The sequence below is a fragment of the Oncorhynchus masou genome, chromosome 33 (assembly GCF_036934945.1).
Source record: "Oncorhynchus masou masou isolate Uvic2021 chromosome 33, UVic_Omas_1.1, whole genome shotgun sequence".
NCBI lineage: Eukaryota > Metazoa > Chordata > Actinopteri > Salmoniformes > Salmonidae > Oncorhynchus > Oncorhynchus masou.
Genome location: NC_088244.1, coordinates 26,726,899 through 26,742,646, shown reverse-complemented (window position 1 = coordinate 26,742,646; position 15,748 = coordinate 26,726,899). Strand labels below are relative to the sequence as shown.

At 41.4% G+C, this 15,748-nt stretch overlaps 1 protein-coding gene across 5 annotated transcripts in view; it reads left to right on the top strand.

The window, feature by feature from the left end:
* The window catches only part of nadka (NAD kinase a), a 34,181-nt gene extending 25,021 nt beyond the window's left edge, over window positions 1–9,160 (top strand). For 4 of the 5 annotated variants that reach the window (XM_064957062.1, XM_064957063.1, XM_064957066.1 and 1 more), the window contains 9 exons: window positions 311–440; window positions 728–836; window positions 1,338–1,423; window positions 1,592–1,694; window positions 1,844–1,953; window positions 2,574–2,673; window positions 3,170–3,327; window positions 5,966–6,048; window positions 6,445–9,160. In XM_064957062.1, the coding sequence (XP_064813134.1) occupies window positions 311–440; window positions 728–836; window positions 1,338–1,423; window positions 1,592–1,694; window positions 1,844–1,953; window positions 2,574–2,673; window positions 3,170–3,327; window positions 5,966–6,048; window positions 6,445–6,592 (1,027 nt within the window). In that variant the 3' untranslated portion in view covers window positions 6,593–9,160. The remainder of the gene's footprint in view (window positions 1–310; window positions 441–727; window positions 837–1,337; window positions 1,424–1,591; window positions 1,695–1,843; window positions 1,954–2,573; window positions 2,674–3,169; window positions 3,328–5,965; window positions 6,049–6,444) is intronic. The other variant, XM_064957064.1, reaches the window with a different exon arrangement.
* The last annotated feature ends 6,588 nt before the right edge of the window (window positions 9,161–15,748 follow it).

The window sequence follows — 15,748 nt, the reverse complement described above, 5'->3', positions numbered from 1 at the left end:
GAGCAACCATGATATAATTACTAATTTGTAAACTATTTATTTACATACTGTACCTCAAGATGTCAAGGTGAGCAATGACTTGTCAACTATTGCTCTTAGCTGTATGTTTACAAATTGTGCTCCACCAAAATGGTATCATTTTGGAAAGCCCGATTGGGGTAATGAGTCATGCATGTCTCTATTAAGGAACAACATTTCAATGTTTCTCTTTATTGCTGCAATACCTTTGATCAAATGATGAGTGATTAAATTGTCCAGTCAAATATTTTGAAAAGGTATTGATTTAAATCTGGTCGTTCTCGCCATCCAGGCACATTCAGGACCCAGCCAGTCAGAGGCTGACGTGGAACAAGCCTCCCAAAAGTGTCCTTGTCGTCAAGAAGATCCAGGATGCCAGTCTACTGCAGCCTTTCAAAGAGCTGTGTGTTTTTCTCACAGAGGTAGGACATTTGCACCTTTTTTTTGCTGAGTCCATCTAGTCTCATATTAGAGCTTCCTGCACCTTAGCGGCCTGTGTGGTATATTACTTCCGTTTCATTAAAGTCTGCAATGAAGAGGTTTCAGTGACTGAGAATTTGTACACATTTTTTTTTTACCCCATTAGAAAGGAAAGCTGCTTGTAAACTGTAGAGTCGGAATATCCTGTCGAATATCCCGTTCGTCTTCTAAAGGGTAATTACATGTGCATGTTGCTAATGCATATGTTTATACTTGTGCGTTGTTCTAGCAGAAAAACTTGATTGTTTATGTGGAGAGCAAGGTCCTGGCGGACACAGCCATTGCAGGCGATGAGAGCTTTGGGGCCGTCATCCAGAAGTTCTGTACCTTCAGAGAAGGTGAGGAGACCACTAGCCATCAGAGGACTGGGTTGTATTGATTAGTGCACACCGTAGCACTTTTATTTACATCAGAAAACGACTATGCATTATCTTATGGGAGAGGTTTAGGGGCGGCAAGCAGCCTAGCGGTTAAGAGTGGGCCAGTAACCAAAAGGTCGCTGGTTCGAATCCCTGAGCTGGCAAGGTGGAAAAATCTGGATGTTGATTTAAGGCAGCCCCCCCGCACCTCTGATTCAGAGGGGTTGGGTTAAATGCGGAAGACACATTTCGGTTGAATGCATTCAGCTGTCCAACTGACTAAGTATGCCCTTTCCCTAGTTCCTCCCTATTTTAGTTTGTTTTCTTCCATTTGGTGCCTAGTGAATACAATCCTTATTGATTGATCTGTGTGACTCTAGCTAGTGATGTAGTGTCAGGATTGTCTATGGAACTCTAACTTTAAGTAGTATTGCTTTCTCTTATGGACATGATCCTAATGTGTTTGTATGCACTGTTCAGATCTCGATGACATTTCCAATCGAGTGGATTTCATCATTTGTCTTGGTGGAGATGGGACCTTACTTTACGCATCGTCACTCTTCCAGGTATACATTTACAATATTAACATCTTGTGGTATAGTAAACACATTGATTTATACATTTTTGAGTGTGCTCTGTGTGAATTGTACAAAAATAATTCTGCAACTTGGTTGTGTATTGATTTGTATCAATTTAGCTTATTCCATAGCGTGCGTATGCTCCTGTGTTTTCAGGAGAGCGTTCCACCTGTTATGGCCTTCCACCTGGGTTCTCTGGGCTTCCTCACACCTTTCAAATTTGACACATACCAGTCTCAGGTCACCCAAATCATTGAGGGTACGTTGTGTGTTCCTTTAGCCTCTGCCTTATCTAATTTCAATAACAGGAGCCATGCTCTCATTTCTAGCAGCTAGGTTAACCTCTTTGTGCTCCTTTTGGTTTAACGTGTGTGTGTTTCTCTTTTGGGGTGTGTTTCTGCTGAGCAGGTAACACCGCCATCATCCTGCGCAGTCGCCTGCGGGTGAGAGTGGTGAAGAAGGGCATCATTATGACGAACGGTGACAGTGAGGGCTGCCGCAAATCCATGCAGTACCAGGTGAGCTCTACACCATACACCTGGCTGGTTATGTCATCCTAGTATTATGGTTCGTACCACAATAGGTTGCTAGCATCATGATGACTTGGCACATCTCATGCTTATTGTCTTTACTGTGTGGTCACTGGGTGTTAACCTATTGTTGCGACGTGTTGAACAAACATGCAGTCATCAGGTGCATGTAGCGGACATGAGGTGTTTCCTCTGGTAATATTCCCACTGCCACAGGCCTGACCAAAGATCCCAGTGGGGTGATACAACATCAGGAAGTTTGAAATGTACCACCTTTTCTGGGGTGTGTAGGGTGGCAGCAATCATTCAGGGCTTGTTTCAATTCCTCCTTATATGTTTGATGTAATCCTTCACAAGGATTGGTTTCCCTGTTTTTCTGAAGGTTCTAACAATCCACGCTATTTGCTTCCATTTTGGCCTATCACACCATGGAGTTAATGTACGTGAGCTGCGTGGGATGTTTGAGTTGTGTCATCATACTTCCTACTGAGTGGACTTTGACAAGCCATAACATATGGCTGTGTTCAAAAAGGGTTCCCAAAGTGACTAACAACTTGGCTAGTGCAGTATCTCTGGTTAACATGGCTCTGGGTGTTTTGGTCCAACAGGTGCTAAATGAGGTGGTGGTGGACAGAGGCCCGTCGTCCTACCTTTCCAACGTGGACCTCTTCCTAGACGGACACCTCATCACCACGGTACAGGGAGACGGTGAGTAGTAAACTCCTCAACCTGCTGCTACTGGTTTAAAGGATTACACTCCATCTGTTTTGGCTGCTTCACTTTTATTTCCCACTTAGATGTTTCACTAATATAATACACTTTTATTGTTCATGCAGCTCTGATTTTAAGTTTTAGAGTTTAGATGCTGTAACTGGTCGTCATACTGTTTGCTACTGCTTACTGCCTGTGTACAAGCCCAGAGTGCAAACAAGCACCAGTGGTACTGATGGTCTATTTGTGCTGCAGACTGTTGGACTGCAGCTCGCCTTGTTAGTAGAGCATAGACCAAACTCTCCCATCTGTCCTTCACCACTGCCTCGTAATTCCCTCTCTGGAATCCTCTCAGGGTCTGATGTATTTCCCTTGTCTTCGGTAATGGTTTACTGAGTTTTGGAAATGCTTTCAGCTTGTTGGTGTTTGTAGGCATGTGTCACTTGAGTGTTTTTGGGGTTGTGCTCAAAGTAGTGTCTGTGTGTTGTCTCAGGTGTGATAGTGTCCACTCCCACGGGCAGCACGGCGTACGCGGTGGCAGCCGGAGCCTCCATGATCCACCCCAACGTGCCGGCCATCATGATCACTCCCATCTGCCCCCACTCATTGTCCTTCAGACCCATCGTAGTGCCTGCTGGGGTGGAACTCAAGGTAAACACACACACATACAGAACCAGTCAAAAGTGTATTTTTACTGTTTTCTTTATTGTAAAATAATTGTGAAGACATCAACTATTAAATAACACTTAAGAAATCATGTAGTGACAAAGTGTTAAACAAATCAAAATATATTTAACATTCTTCAAAGTAGCCCCCCTTTGCCTTGATGACAGCTTTGCACACGCTTGTCATTCTCTCAACCAGCTTCACCTGGAATGCTTTTCCAACAGTCTTGGCGTTCCCGCATATGCTGAGCATTTGTTGGCTGCTTTTCCTTCACTCTGTGGTCCAACTCATCCCAAACCATCTCAATTGGGTTGAGGTCGGGGGATTTTGGAGGCCAAGTCATCTGATGCAGCACTCATCACTCTCCTTCTTGGTCAAATAGACCTTACACCGCCTGGAGGTGTGTTGGGTCATTGTCCTGTTGAAAATAAATGATAGTCGGGATGGCGTATCGCTACAGAATGCTGTGGTAGCTGTGCTGGATAAGTGTGCCTTGAATTTTAAAGAAATCCGACTGTCACCAGCAAAGCATCATCACACCACCACCTCAATGCTTCACAGTGCTAACCACACATGCAGAGATCATCCGTTCACCTACTCTGCGTCTCACAAAGACACCACGTTTAGAACCAAAAATCTCAAATTTGGAATCATCAGACCAAAGGACAGATTTCCACCGGTCTAATGTCTGTTGCTCGTGCTTGGGCCAAGAAACAAGTCTCCTTCTTATTGGTGTCATTTAGTAGTGGTTTCTTTGCAGCAATTCGACCATGAAGGCCTGATTCATGCAGTCTCTTCTGAGCAGTGGATGTTGAGATGTGTCTGTTATTTGAACTCTGAAGCATTTATTTGGCCTGCAATTTCTGAGGCTGATGACTCCAATGAACTTATCCTCTGCAGAGGTAACTCTGGGGCTTCCTTTCCTGTGGAGGTCCTCATGAGAGCTGTTTTCATCATAGCGCTTGATGGTTTTTGCGACCGCACTTGAATAAACTTTTAAAGTTCTTGACATTTTCTGGATTGACTGACCTTCATGTCTTAAAGTATTGGACTGTTGTTTTTCTTTGCTTATTTGAGCTGTTCTTGCCATAATATGAACTTAGCCCTATTTGGTAAAATACTATCTTCTGTATACAACCCCTACCTTGTCACAACACGACTTAATGCATTTGAGCCAATCAGAAGGAAAGCAATTCCACAAATGAACTTTAACAAGCCACACCCGTTAATTGAAATGCATTCCAGGTGACTAGCTCATGAAGCTGGTTGAGAGAATGCCAAGTGTGCGACGTTGTCATCAAGGCAATGGTGGCTACTTTGAAGAATCAAATATAAAATATATTTTCATGGAACACTTTTTTGATTACTACATGATTCCATATTCTATTTTATTTTTTATTTCACCTTTATTTAACCAGGTAGGCTAGTTGAGAACAAGTTCTCATTTGCAACTGCGACCTGGCCAAGATAAAGCAAAGCAGTGTGACACAGACAACAGAGTTACACATGGAGTAAACAATAAACAAGTCAATAACACAAACAAATCAATGACACAGTAGAAAAAAGAAAGTCTATATACAGTGTGTGCAAAAGGCATGAGGAGGTAGGCAATAAATAGGCCATAGGAGCGAATAGTTAAAATTTAGCAGATTAACACTGGAGTGATAAATGAGCAGATGATGGTGTGCAAAAGAGCAGAAAAGTAAATCAAATAAAAACAGTATGGGGATGAGGAAGGTAGATTGGGTGGGCTATTTACAGATGGACTATGTACAGCTGCAGTGATCGGTTAGCTGCTCAGATAGTTGATGTTTAAAGTTGGTGAGGGAAATAAGTCTCCAACTTAAGTGATTTTTTTTTTTTTTTTTTTTTTTTTTTTGCAATTCGTTCGTCACTGGCAGCAGAGAACTGGAAGGAAAGGCAGCCACATGAGGTGTTGGCTTTGGGGATTATCAGTGAGATATACCTGCTGGAACGTGTGCTACGGGTGGGTGTTGTTATCGTGAACTGAGATGAGGCAGAGCTTTATCTAGCATAGACTTATAGATGACCTGGAGCCAGTGGGTCTGGCGACGAATATGTAGCAAGGGCCAGCCGACTAGAGCATACAGGTCGCAGTGGTGGGTGGTATAAGGTGATTTGGTAACAAAAAGGATGGCACTGTGATAGACTGCATCCAGTTTGCTGAGTAGAGTGTTGGAAGCTATTTTGTAGATGACATCGTCGAGGATAGTTATGATGTTTTCACTATTATTCTACAATGTAGAAAATGGTAAAAATAAAAACCCTTGAATGAGTAGGTGTCCAAACTTTTGACTGGTACTGTACATTCACACAAATTCATACACACACATTCAACATAGACATGATCTATTTACCACTCCTCTCCACAATCCATTAGCATTTACTACTCCTCTCCAGAACACATTTGCGTAAGACAACACAGGCAATTACCGGTAAGAAATGATCAGTCTGACACACGGCTAGCACAATGCGTACCCTTCAGTTGTCACCGGTGATGGGAATTGCTTGTAATACGCACACACTTTAACAGAGCATTTTCTGCTGAAGACTTTTTGTTGTCTTTGACTGGTCGTTCTTCTGCTCCGTTTGTCACGCTCAGATCATGCTGTCACGTGACGCCAGAAATACGGCCTGGGTGTCGTTTGACGGGAGGAAGAGACAAGAGATCTGCCATGGAGACAGGTGGGCAACCTTTTGACCCCTCAATCACTGCAACCTCCCCTTAATTAAATCACCACCGAACATCAAATGCTGATGAACATGGAAGATGGCCTGACACACTTCCGCAAGTCGCCTGAATACACACAGTTATGTAATTATATTGACCCGTTTCATGGACTCAAGCCAAGAAGGTCATGTCACATGTTGTTCAGTACAGGTTTTCCTTTATGTGGGCAGAGAGAATTATTCCTTGTTGCTGAAATGCTTGCAGCCCATGTCATTGATTTACTAGTAACAGCGTCAGTCTGTCATTTTCAAGTAATTCTTTGGATGATTGTGAATACCTGGCATGCCTCCCACTCAAGACTTGCGACTTGACGGTCTTTGCTCTTTATCTCCCTATTGTCTCATCTCCAGCATTACCATCACTACTTCCTGCTTCCCTGTTCCCTCCATCTGTTTCCGGGACCCCGTGAACGACTGGTTTGAGAGCCTGAGTCAATGTTTACACTGGAATGTGAGGAAGAAGCAGAACTACCTCAGCTCAGAGGAGGAAGAATTCTGAGGCCAACAAACTCGCCACCCGGTGACGCTATGTTGACCCTTTGGGTGCGTTCCAGATATACAGATTCTGCACAGTTCACTGATGAAATCTGATCTTTATAATACCTGGACAAGTGTTTTAACATACTAGGATACGACGTCAACATGATATTTTGATATCCTATATCTGGAATGCACCCATTGACTTCAGTTGGATTCCATCAGGTAAATTTGCAACTAATATCCTCCAGAGATGGTTTGCATTATTTTGTTTTGGTTCTAGAATGAATCATCCCTTACTGTTAAGAATTTCACGCCCTTTGAAAAAGATTGTCGAAATTGCCTTTTTATGCCAACAAACAGTCTCACGGGTTAACTTAAACCTGGATTGTTTTCAGTCAGACATGAGACAAAGTAATACTGAGCTAGGGATCAAAACCATGATATCATCCTCCTGATAATGATTGTTAAAGTTGGGCCATGAGATATGTGGTCTGTTTTAGCACTTTGTCTATTGTTTCGTGGCGTCTACAGGCTATCAGGGACAAACCTCGGCTCCTCTTAAACCATGGACGTTGTTTTGTTTAGCTTGAGCGACGTGAATGCTAAAGGGCTGCCAAGCTCCTCAACATAGAAAACAGATGTCGTGACTATTGTCAGTGGGGTTGTTCATCAAGAACCAATGTTCTTGGAGATAATGGGGATAAGGAATTAAATGTATTTGTTTTTTATACAATCCCTAACAGAAAAGTAGGTGTTATTATTACTACTACTTCAGGAAAAGCAGAATAATTGCGTCTACTCTGCAATAATGAACTAAATGTGTAGATTGTGCCTTCAACTTGTAACTATTACATAGATAATTGCTTATTAAGGTTTACATAACTTTAATTTTCTTAATCGTATTTACAGCTTAGTGCAAGTGTAGCATAATCATATCTTCAGTATTCCTCTCTCTGCAGTTTGTCTGCAGTGCAAGCCATTTGAGAAGCTTATGTTCATCTTACGTTAACTACTCTGTCTACAACAACGTTGTAGTGTCTGACCATGTAAAATGCCCGAACAGTATGGAACAAACGTTAAGAACTAAAGTCCATTCCAGGTGAGATGAGACCACAACTTGATTGTATTCATTGCCTTTCACTGTAAAGCCATAGATCTACTATGTCATTAATTTCAAGGTAATTTCGTTGTTCACAACAGGGTTTTACCACCCAAGGCAGGGTAGGCCTCCCTGGTCCCAGAGTGCCGTGGATACCGCAGGTTGTTATGGTTAACCTATTTATATTTGCTTTAGACTTGGGAGGACAGAGAGACGGAATTTAGCCCATCAATGATATTGAATAATTAGCTCAGTTGGCGAGGTGATGAGTCTGGTGTGGTGCCTGGATGGACCTAAACCCTGCTGTGCCTGTGGTACTCCAGGACCAGGGTTGTACTCCAGGACCAGGGTTGTCCGCCCCTGACCTATGGTGTCAGACTTATTGCAGTATGATGAGAGATTGAAGGCATTCATATACCAGTTGTAGGTGTTGGCCTAACTTACCAAATGAGAATAATTCTCACCCCCTCTGACGGACCAGCTCTGAAATATCGACTTGATAATATAATAAAATATGATATGATGGTTTGGGGGTTTTTCTTCTTTCCTAATTGGCTTTTCGGGGGGTGATAAAATTGACATGTTTTTCATATAACATTTTATCAAGGAATTATAATATAATCTTTAACTATCAGATGTTCATTTTAGAGACAACTAATTATAGTTTATATGAATTTAATTCTTAATGAATTTGCGTGTTTAATGTACTTGTTCGATGGGCAAGTGACATTTCCCCCAATAGAAAAAGTGGTTTACGCTCTGGATACCAGTGCACCACTGCAAGAGGACCAGCTTACTCTAACTAGTCAATCAATCATTCCTTTATTTTCTCATTTATGATGCTTCAATAAGATGTTTTTTATATAGCCTATATGTTTATTAACCAGTTTGCACTGTATCTTTGCTGAAATATAATTATCTTTGGTACTTTTTCTATATTGATATTGTCTTAAGGCTTCAGTGCAGGTTAGTTTCACAATCTATTCTCTTAAAGTAGAAAAATATTAATTTCCACTAACAATTGAGTTTGGAGTGGAGTATGTTCATCAAGATTGAATGACAGTCCCTTCAGTTGTTAGGGGATATCGTTTTATAAGAGCAAACATTTGAAAGAAATGTGTTTGTCTTTATTTGCTACTATACTTTGTTTTTCAGTGAGTACAGTGTATCCTCTACTGAAGTAATGGCAGTCGTGGACTTTGCCTTACAAACCAGCCGATAGATAACGAAAGAACCAAGATTTTTACACTGAAATCATTTAAGCTTCCCCAATGTGATAACTTTATAGTTCCTTTTGGATGAAGGACCTTATTCCTATGATGCTTTCTATGTCAAGTCTCATCTTCAAGTGCTTCTCACTTTGTTTTGTAGACTTCTACAGCTCTGTGGTCCTATAACTCTTTTGTAATGGTACGTTTTGTAAATATTGTTTCTGAAATGAATTCTGCTATTTTTCCAGAGCACTTTAATAAACAGAGAGCCAATGAATTGTCGGGCAAGTGTGAATTTATTTGTTTGGTATTATTTGTGTGCCTTGAGACATTAATTTGCTGCATGTTGGTTTCATCTGAATTTGAACCCTTTTGTAGGTGTCTAGGAACAAGGAAATAGACAACACAACCTATGATTCATTACCCATTGAATATTTGAGGAAGTAATCTCTTTCCCAACAGTGCACTCCTCTTCCTGTATTTCTTTTCAAAATGAAGCAACAAAGGAGTTTACTGCAACAATTTGTTTTGTAATTTTCAGAACCTGTAGTTTACAAAAACACAATGGGTGGTCAACCAAATTATTATCATAGTGCAGCAAAAAACCTAGATAGATCACGTCAACGGGCTATCAACAATGTTTAATTGATATAAGGATTAATCAACTTCAATTAAGATATTTCCTTTAAGTGCGTAGAAAATTGAAATGTCAAATAGTTAATACATTAATGTATATAAAAGAATGTAAATAAGACCCAAACGATACATCTCAAATGCTAATAAAAAGATGGCAGTATAAAACGTATCAGTCAATTACATAGATGGGGCTGTATTACAATACCACTGAAAACTTGTTATTTATATTACTACAAGCATTACTAAGGTAAGTGATCATTTGCTAAAGGGTTTATGGTAAAAGCAGCAGACCCTAAAAATAAAATAATTGTGCTGAATAACTGCAATGATTTAGTATTTCTGTAATTCTTCCAGTGATCAAAAGTTGGATTGTGCATGCTGTGGCCGAGCATCTCACTGTATGTGTTGTAGGCACACTGAAGGGTAAGCATCGGCCACAATACTCCAGAAGTAGGCAAAATGTGGTGAAAAAGTAACCCTGTGTAGTACACTAGACTCGCGTAATAAATTATAACCAGTGGTGATGCTCAACAGCTATTATAAAAGAATCAGTTTACAATGTTTTGCATGACATTCTTATGTCTGACACAGGCAGTGGAATCATCCAGTAAAAACAGACCAGTCAGATGGCCATCTGAGTGCATTTCTCTCCAGTTCCTAACTGCAAACATTGGTTAGAACCAGAGTTGTTACAAAATTATTGGGAAATTGTTACAAACAGCTAATCCGTCCTGTAACCGTAGCCATTTCCTTCTCACAAAAGCAATTTACTGCTTGTCTGTTAACACTGGGGAGAGAGAGAGAAAGAAACATAAGTACCCTGATTAGATAGTCACACAAACCAGTTTTCATACCCCAAATTTAAAAAATCACCACCGCTGTGAAGGAAACAGGAAGTGTCGGTACAGTTTTCTAAATGTTGACAGAATTTGTTGTCCCATGAACATTGTGTAATTTACTGATTGTAACTTGTCCCATAGGGATATTGAATGTCAAACCAAATTGACCATGAGCATTACAATCGGATTGTGTGCAGCTGCACGCCGATTTGATTATTACTTGGGTGCTGTGGAGGTGTGGAAAGGTTTGAAAGAAACTCAACCCAAGGAAAACTTACTTTACCCTTCATTCCGTGACCATTGTTTTTCCTTTCTCTGTTTTGGACAAGACTGACTTTATGATCCAAATGATCTTATTTACACGTTGTGTTCAATTTTCACACTATTAAATATTAATGACTCCAATTGATGCCATACAGACCGTTTTCAAAAAGATGTTGCTTTTTAGGGGCAGTTGCTCTAAGCCAGAAGTGTTTATGTGCACTGTCATCATGCACAGCCTTTTATCCGCAACAAGTCAGTTTGATGGAAATAAACCAAAAAATTCTGTCGCAAATTGGATGGAAACCTTCCAACAAAAACAAGTAGTTGGTCTATTTTTCGATTTCAGTCAGAGGTTCTCGGAATGACTGTTTTACTGTGTCCATAACAAAAATGTGTTTCTACAAATGATCCTTAAATGTGTCAAAATATTGTTTGAAGTCATGTTTGTGTGTCATCTGAGCCTTGTTCTTGTCTAGCCTGAATATCCTGGACTTCCAGTGACTCCTCGTAAACAAGCAATGGAACAGGTGAAGGAAAAATAAGCTATACACACTCCTGTCCAGGCCCTGGCCAGAGCTGCGCGCCAATCGGAAGAGAGCCCAGAAGAGCACGCCCTTGATCAGCACTGAGATCACTGCTCCTGTCACAGCAGTGGTCTCCAGTGTGTATCGGTGTCGGGATCAGGTCAACCATTGGCTTTACTCACCATGTACATCAGGTACAGGAAGTAGGCTACCTCTGGCACATTCTAAAACCTGGAACAAAGGATGGATAAACCTGTTATTGCGCCAAACCTGTTTTACATGAAGTATGCGCCTCATAAGTGAAACTCCAGTCTCCTTTTCACCTCTTAACACCTGATTTACTTAACAAAAGGCACATCTTAATAGGTGGTCCAGGTAAGTCATGACATTGCACAAGTGTGGGGGGTGGGGCTTTCCTCTTTTGTTCTCTATAGTGCTTCTATTGTTCCTCAAGCAAGGGGGGAGGCCGATGACATCATGGATTCCCATCAGACCAACTCCTTGAAGTTGCCTAAACACTTTTGCTCAAAATGGTTGTTTTTTTTAAACTCTTTAGTGGGTGTACTTTACTGTGTATATACTTGGAATATCACTGGAGGACATCTTTAAAGGTTAACATTCTTTCCACTACCCTTCCTTCTATTGAGTTCACATGCTTTATGCATAGTATTGTGTAATCTTGTATTATTTCTGTACTGTTCTTTACATACTCACTGTTTATGCACTTGTTTATGCACTGTTTATGCACTCATAATATTATGTTCAGTGCACGCACACCAATGATTAAATGTTTTTATTTTTTATTCTCTTGATACTTGTGACTCACTGCGATAGCCCCCATGACTGCGGTAAGGCAGGTCCAGACCACTCCAAAACCAAGGATGATGCGGTATGTGAGGGACATGGTTGTGCCTGACATCATGATCAGGATGCAAAGGCACAGCTGACAGACAAATGTCAAAATCAGCCAAAGGTTAAACCAACTACCGATCCAGTACACCTCCATCCCAAATACCCAGGTACCCTGAAGTTAATCATATACATCTGCACCACAGATCCAAGTCCACACCTCGTTAGAATGACACCATCTGTTGGAAGACAACAGCTATCGGGTGCCAGATGTGTTATGATTCATGTGGAATGTGGCAGGACCTGAGCCTGTAGTTCAAATGTAACCATGGAGGAGCACAGATTGAGCAAGAAGTACTGCTCCTGGATGGTCTCGAGAGCTCCGCCCACCCGGCAGACCATCATGTTGGGCCTCTGGATGAGCAGCGTGGCGCACAGGACATGGGCCACCACGACCACACACAGGATGCATACAAACCTCACCTTCCACAAAAGCGCACACACAGGCCTTTTCTTAATTGCATACTCCTTGAGTCATCACTCCTCGTCTCCTCAAAACCTATTGGAGGAGAAGGTAAGCGGGGCGGTACCTCTGGCTTTCTCATCCAATGGGTTTTTCAGAAGGAGATGAGAGGCCATCGAGTCACAACTGCCGCTACCAAAACAGTACCTGTGGCATAAAGACATGCACAGTCATATATCTGGTCATAATTGAGCCATGTTCAGTAGGGAGAAACGTTTTGAAACAAGAAGTTAGTACCTGAACTTGTCCAATGAGAGCTCAGATCGTTATTTTCCGTTGCAAAACGTTTTGCTATGGTGTACCGTACTGAACATGATCCTTTAAAAAGAGGTTGGTTTAATTTTGTACGTTCACATGCAACATACCACAAGCAAGTTCTTTCTATCCTGGACTGGAAGCACCATGAAGTTGACCACAGAGCGCATTATGACCATCAACACACTGAGGACAAACACTATCAGCTCCTGCCTGTTCTCCTGCAGGATGCCCCTGGTGATGTAGTATATGCAGAACACTGGAGGAACGGAAAGAAGTCTCACAGAGTCTTTGGTGTTGGTGGCATAATCAGGATTTCACCATAGCACACAATGTTGACATGGGGGATGATCTGAGTCGGGGGTTGCATTTATTTTCTCTGGACTTTTCATCATGTGTTCATGTCTGCACACTTCTGCTTTCAGGAGGGGCTGTTGATTCGGTCATAAGTTTCCAATCTGTTGCTATTGCCACTAATGTAAGTCACGCCACTTACAAATTCCAACCAGTTGGATGAGGGATACAGTGAAGTCGTCCTCATAGCTGTACTTTGCCTGTAGATGTTTGTCAGTGTGAGGGCTGGAGTGCCATCAAAGAGGCGATGAGGAAGCAGAAGTAAAACTTCAAGCATGAGAGCTCTGACCAAGGCTTTATCTCTAGGGTCAAGAGAAAGCAAAGCCTATTGGCTTTGGTCCCCTCGCCCCTACCTGGGCTCGAACCAGGGACCCTCTGCACACACAGACAATTGACACCCACGAAGCATCGTTACCCATCGCTCCACAAAAGCTGCTTCAAGGTCTCAGTGAGTGAAGTCACCGGTTGAAACACTATTAGCGCGCACTGCCGCTAACTAGCTAGCCATTTCACATCGGTTACACTGACACCTAGGCCCTACTCAATCAAAACCGGGAAAATTCCTGAGTAAGACAGTCATTCTTCTTGTGCTGTGAAAATGTACCTTGCAACTGTACCTTGGAACTTATCCAAAGCTTTTCTTGCAGTTCAGGAAAAATGTTGAACTGAATAAATGGTTAAATGTGACCAAAAGGTCTCTACTCCATGTATAAGGAGAACAGTTGGAAGGTATACTGACCGGGCCACAAGGTGGAGGGATCAGTTCCTGGTGCCTTGGTCTCAGGTTTGGGGATGGAAGATCTGAGCCCCTCCCATTGCTAAACAAGGGACTGAAATAGGAATATACAGTATGTGGATATTAGTTACAGTACAAGATGGTAACAAGTCCACATGTATATTGTATGGCTGATGTATAATAATATGCTAATTGAACCACGATATTACTTAAACATATGACTATGCTTTTATTCTGGTTTTGGAGAAATGTGCACTGATTTGCCCAATTTTTTGCAACAAAAGTTCAACATTCACCTTCTTCCACCATTTATGTCAAGCCGTCTACCATACAGTTTGACGCATACGTTTGATAAATCCAACATATGCCCCACACAGATCGCGCAACAACTGTCTCTGCAACGCAATGCTGCAAGGAAAACGCAGTGTTCCTTTGGAAATGAATGTACCTCCGATGATCGATGAAACTCCGCAGTTTACATAGGGGTACACGCCTTGTAAATAAAGCACACCTGTGTGCACATGACTGCAGTACTGTGTGGAGGTGTAAAAAAAAAACTATGTTGTGACTTGAGGACGCTGGACACAATTTCATAGATGTGATGTTAGTTTTATGTTGATAAGATGAGTATCGTCCATTTTTAAGTGAAACAGCAGCAAGAAAATCTTATCTTGGTCTTGATGTTTCTATATCTCCGCAAGCACTCAGGCCCACATTTTCTTCTGAATAAAAATACATTTGGGGGGGGGCTGCAGCACCCTCAGCACTGCTAGTACCCTTGGCTATGGGTGGGGACCACAACAACATTTGAACTCATCATGGATGCTGCATTGATTCGCAGGTCTGTATACCCACAACTATACCCACACATATATTTTGCAATGAGGCAGAGAAAAATGTAGCAATGTTATAACTAATTTCATGCAGTTCTACGAATTTTGCCATGGTGCAGAGAGAAAAATGTTCCATTTTACAGTAAATTTCCTGCAATTCTACATATTTTGTCATAGGGTGGAAAGAAAGGTTTGCAGTTTTTATTATGATATCTGACTGAGAGTGGCTAACAAAATCAATGAGGACCTCCTGGTTGGTAACTCGACCATGATTACAGAAAGTTTAGATAGCTGGCTACAAGATTAATTTACAATCTAAAAAATGTTATCTGACATGGGCTAATTGTGTGACTAAGTGACTGACAAGAAAAAAAAACTGCTGAAGCACAACCAAATGTTGAAATTACATCTTGTGTATTCTTCTATTCTAACTCTCAATGAAAACTCAACTTTGTCCATGACAGCCAACAGATGCTCATCATAACACACCCCTTCTTACATGTGTCTCATGGATCAATGGACCTACAAAATGGGGGTCGGCCGACAGTACAATAAAACATTTTTTTAGCACAACCACTTAAAGACAATTGAACTTGTAACATATTCTATGAATTGGAATTAATAACATGTCATACGAATTAAAAAAAATACCCACATCATACAAATTGAACATATACAGTGCATTCGGAAAGTATTCAGACCACTTGACTTTTTCCACATTCTGTTACGTTACCGCCTTATTCTACAATTGATTAAATTGCTGTTGCTTCTCAATCTACACACTACAACCCACAATGACAAAGAAAAAACAGGTTTAGAAATTTTAGCAAATGTATTAAATGTATTGATATCACATTTACATAAGTATTCAGACCCTCAGTACTTTGTTGAAGCACTTTTGGTAGCAATTACAGCCTCGAGTCTTCTTGGGTATGACACTACAAGCTTGGCATACCTGTATTTGGGGAGTTTCTCACATTCTTCTCTGCAGAGCCTCAAGCTCTGTCAGAATGGACGGGGAGTGTAGTTGCACAGCTATTTTCAGGTCTCTC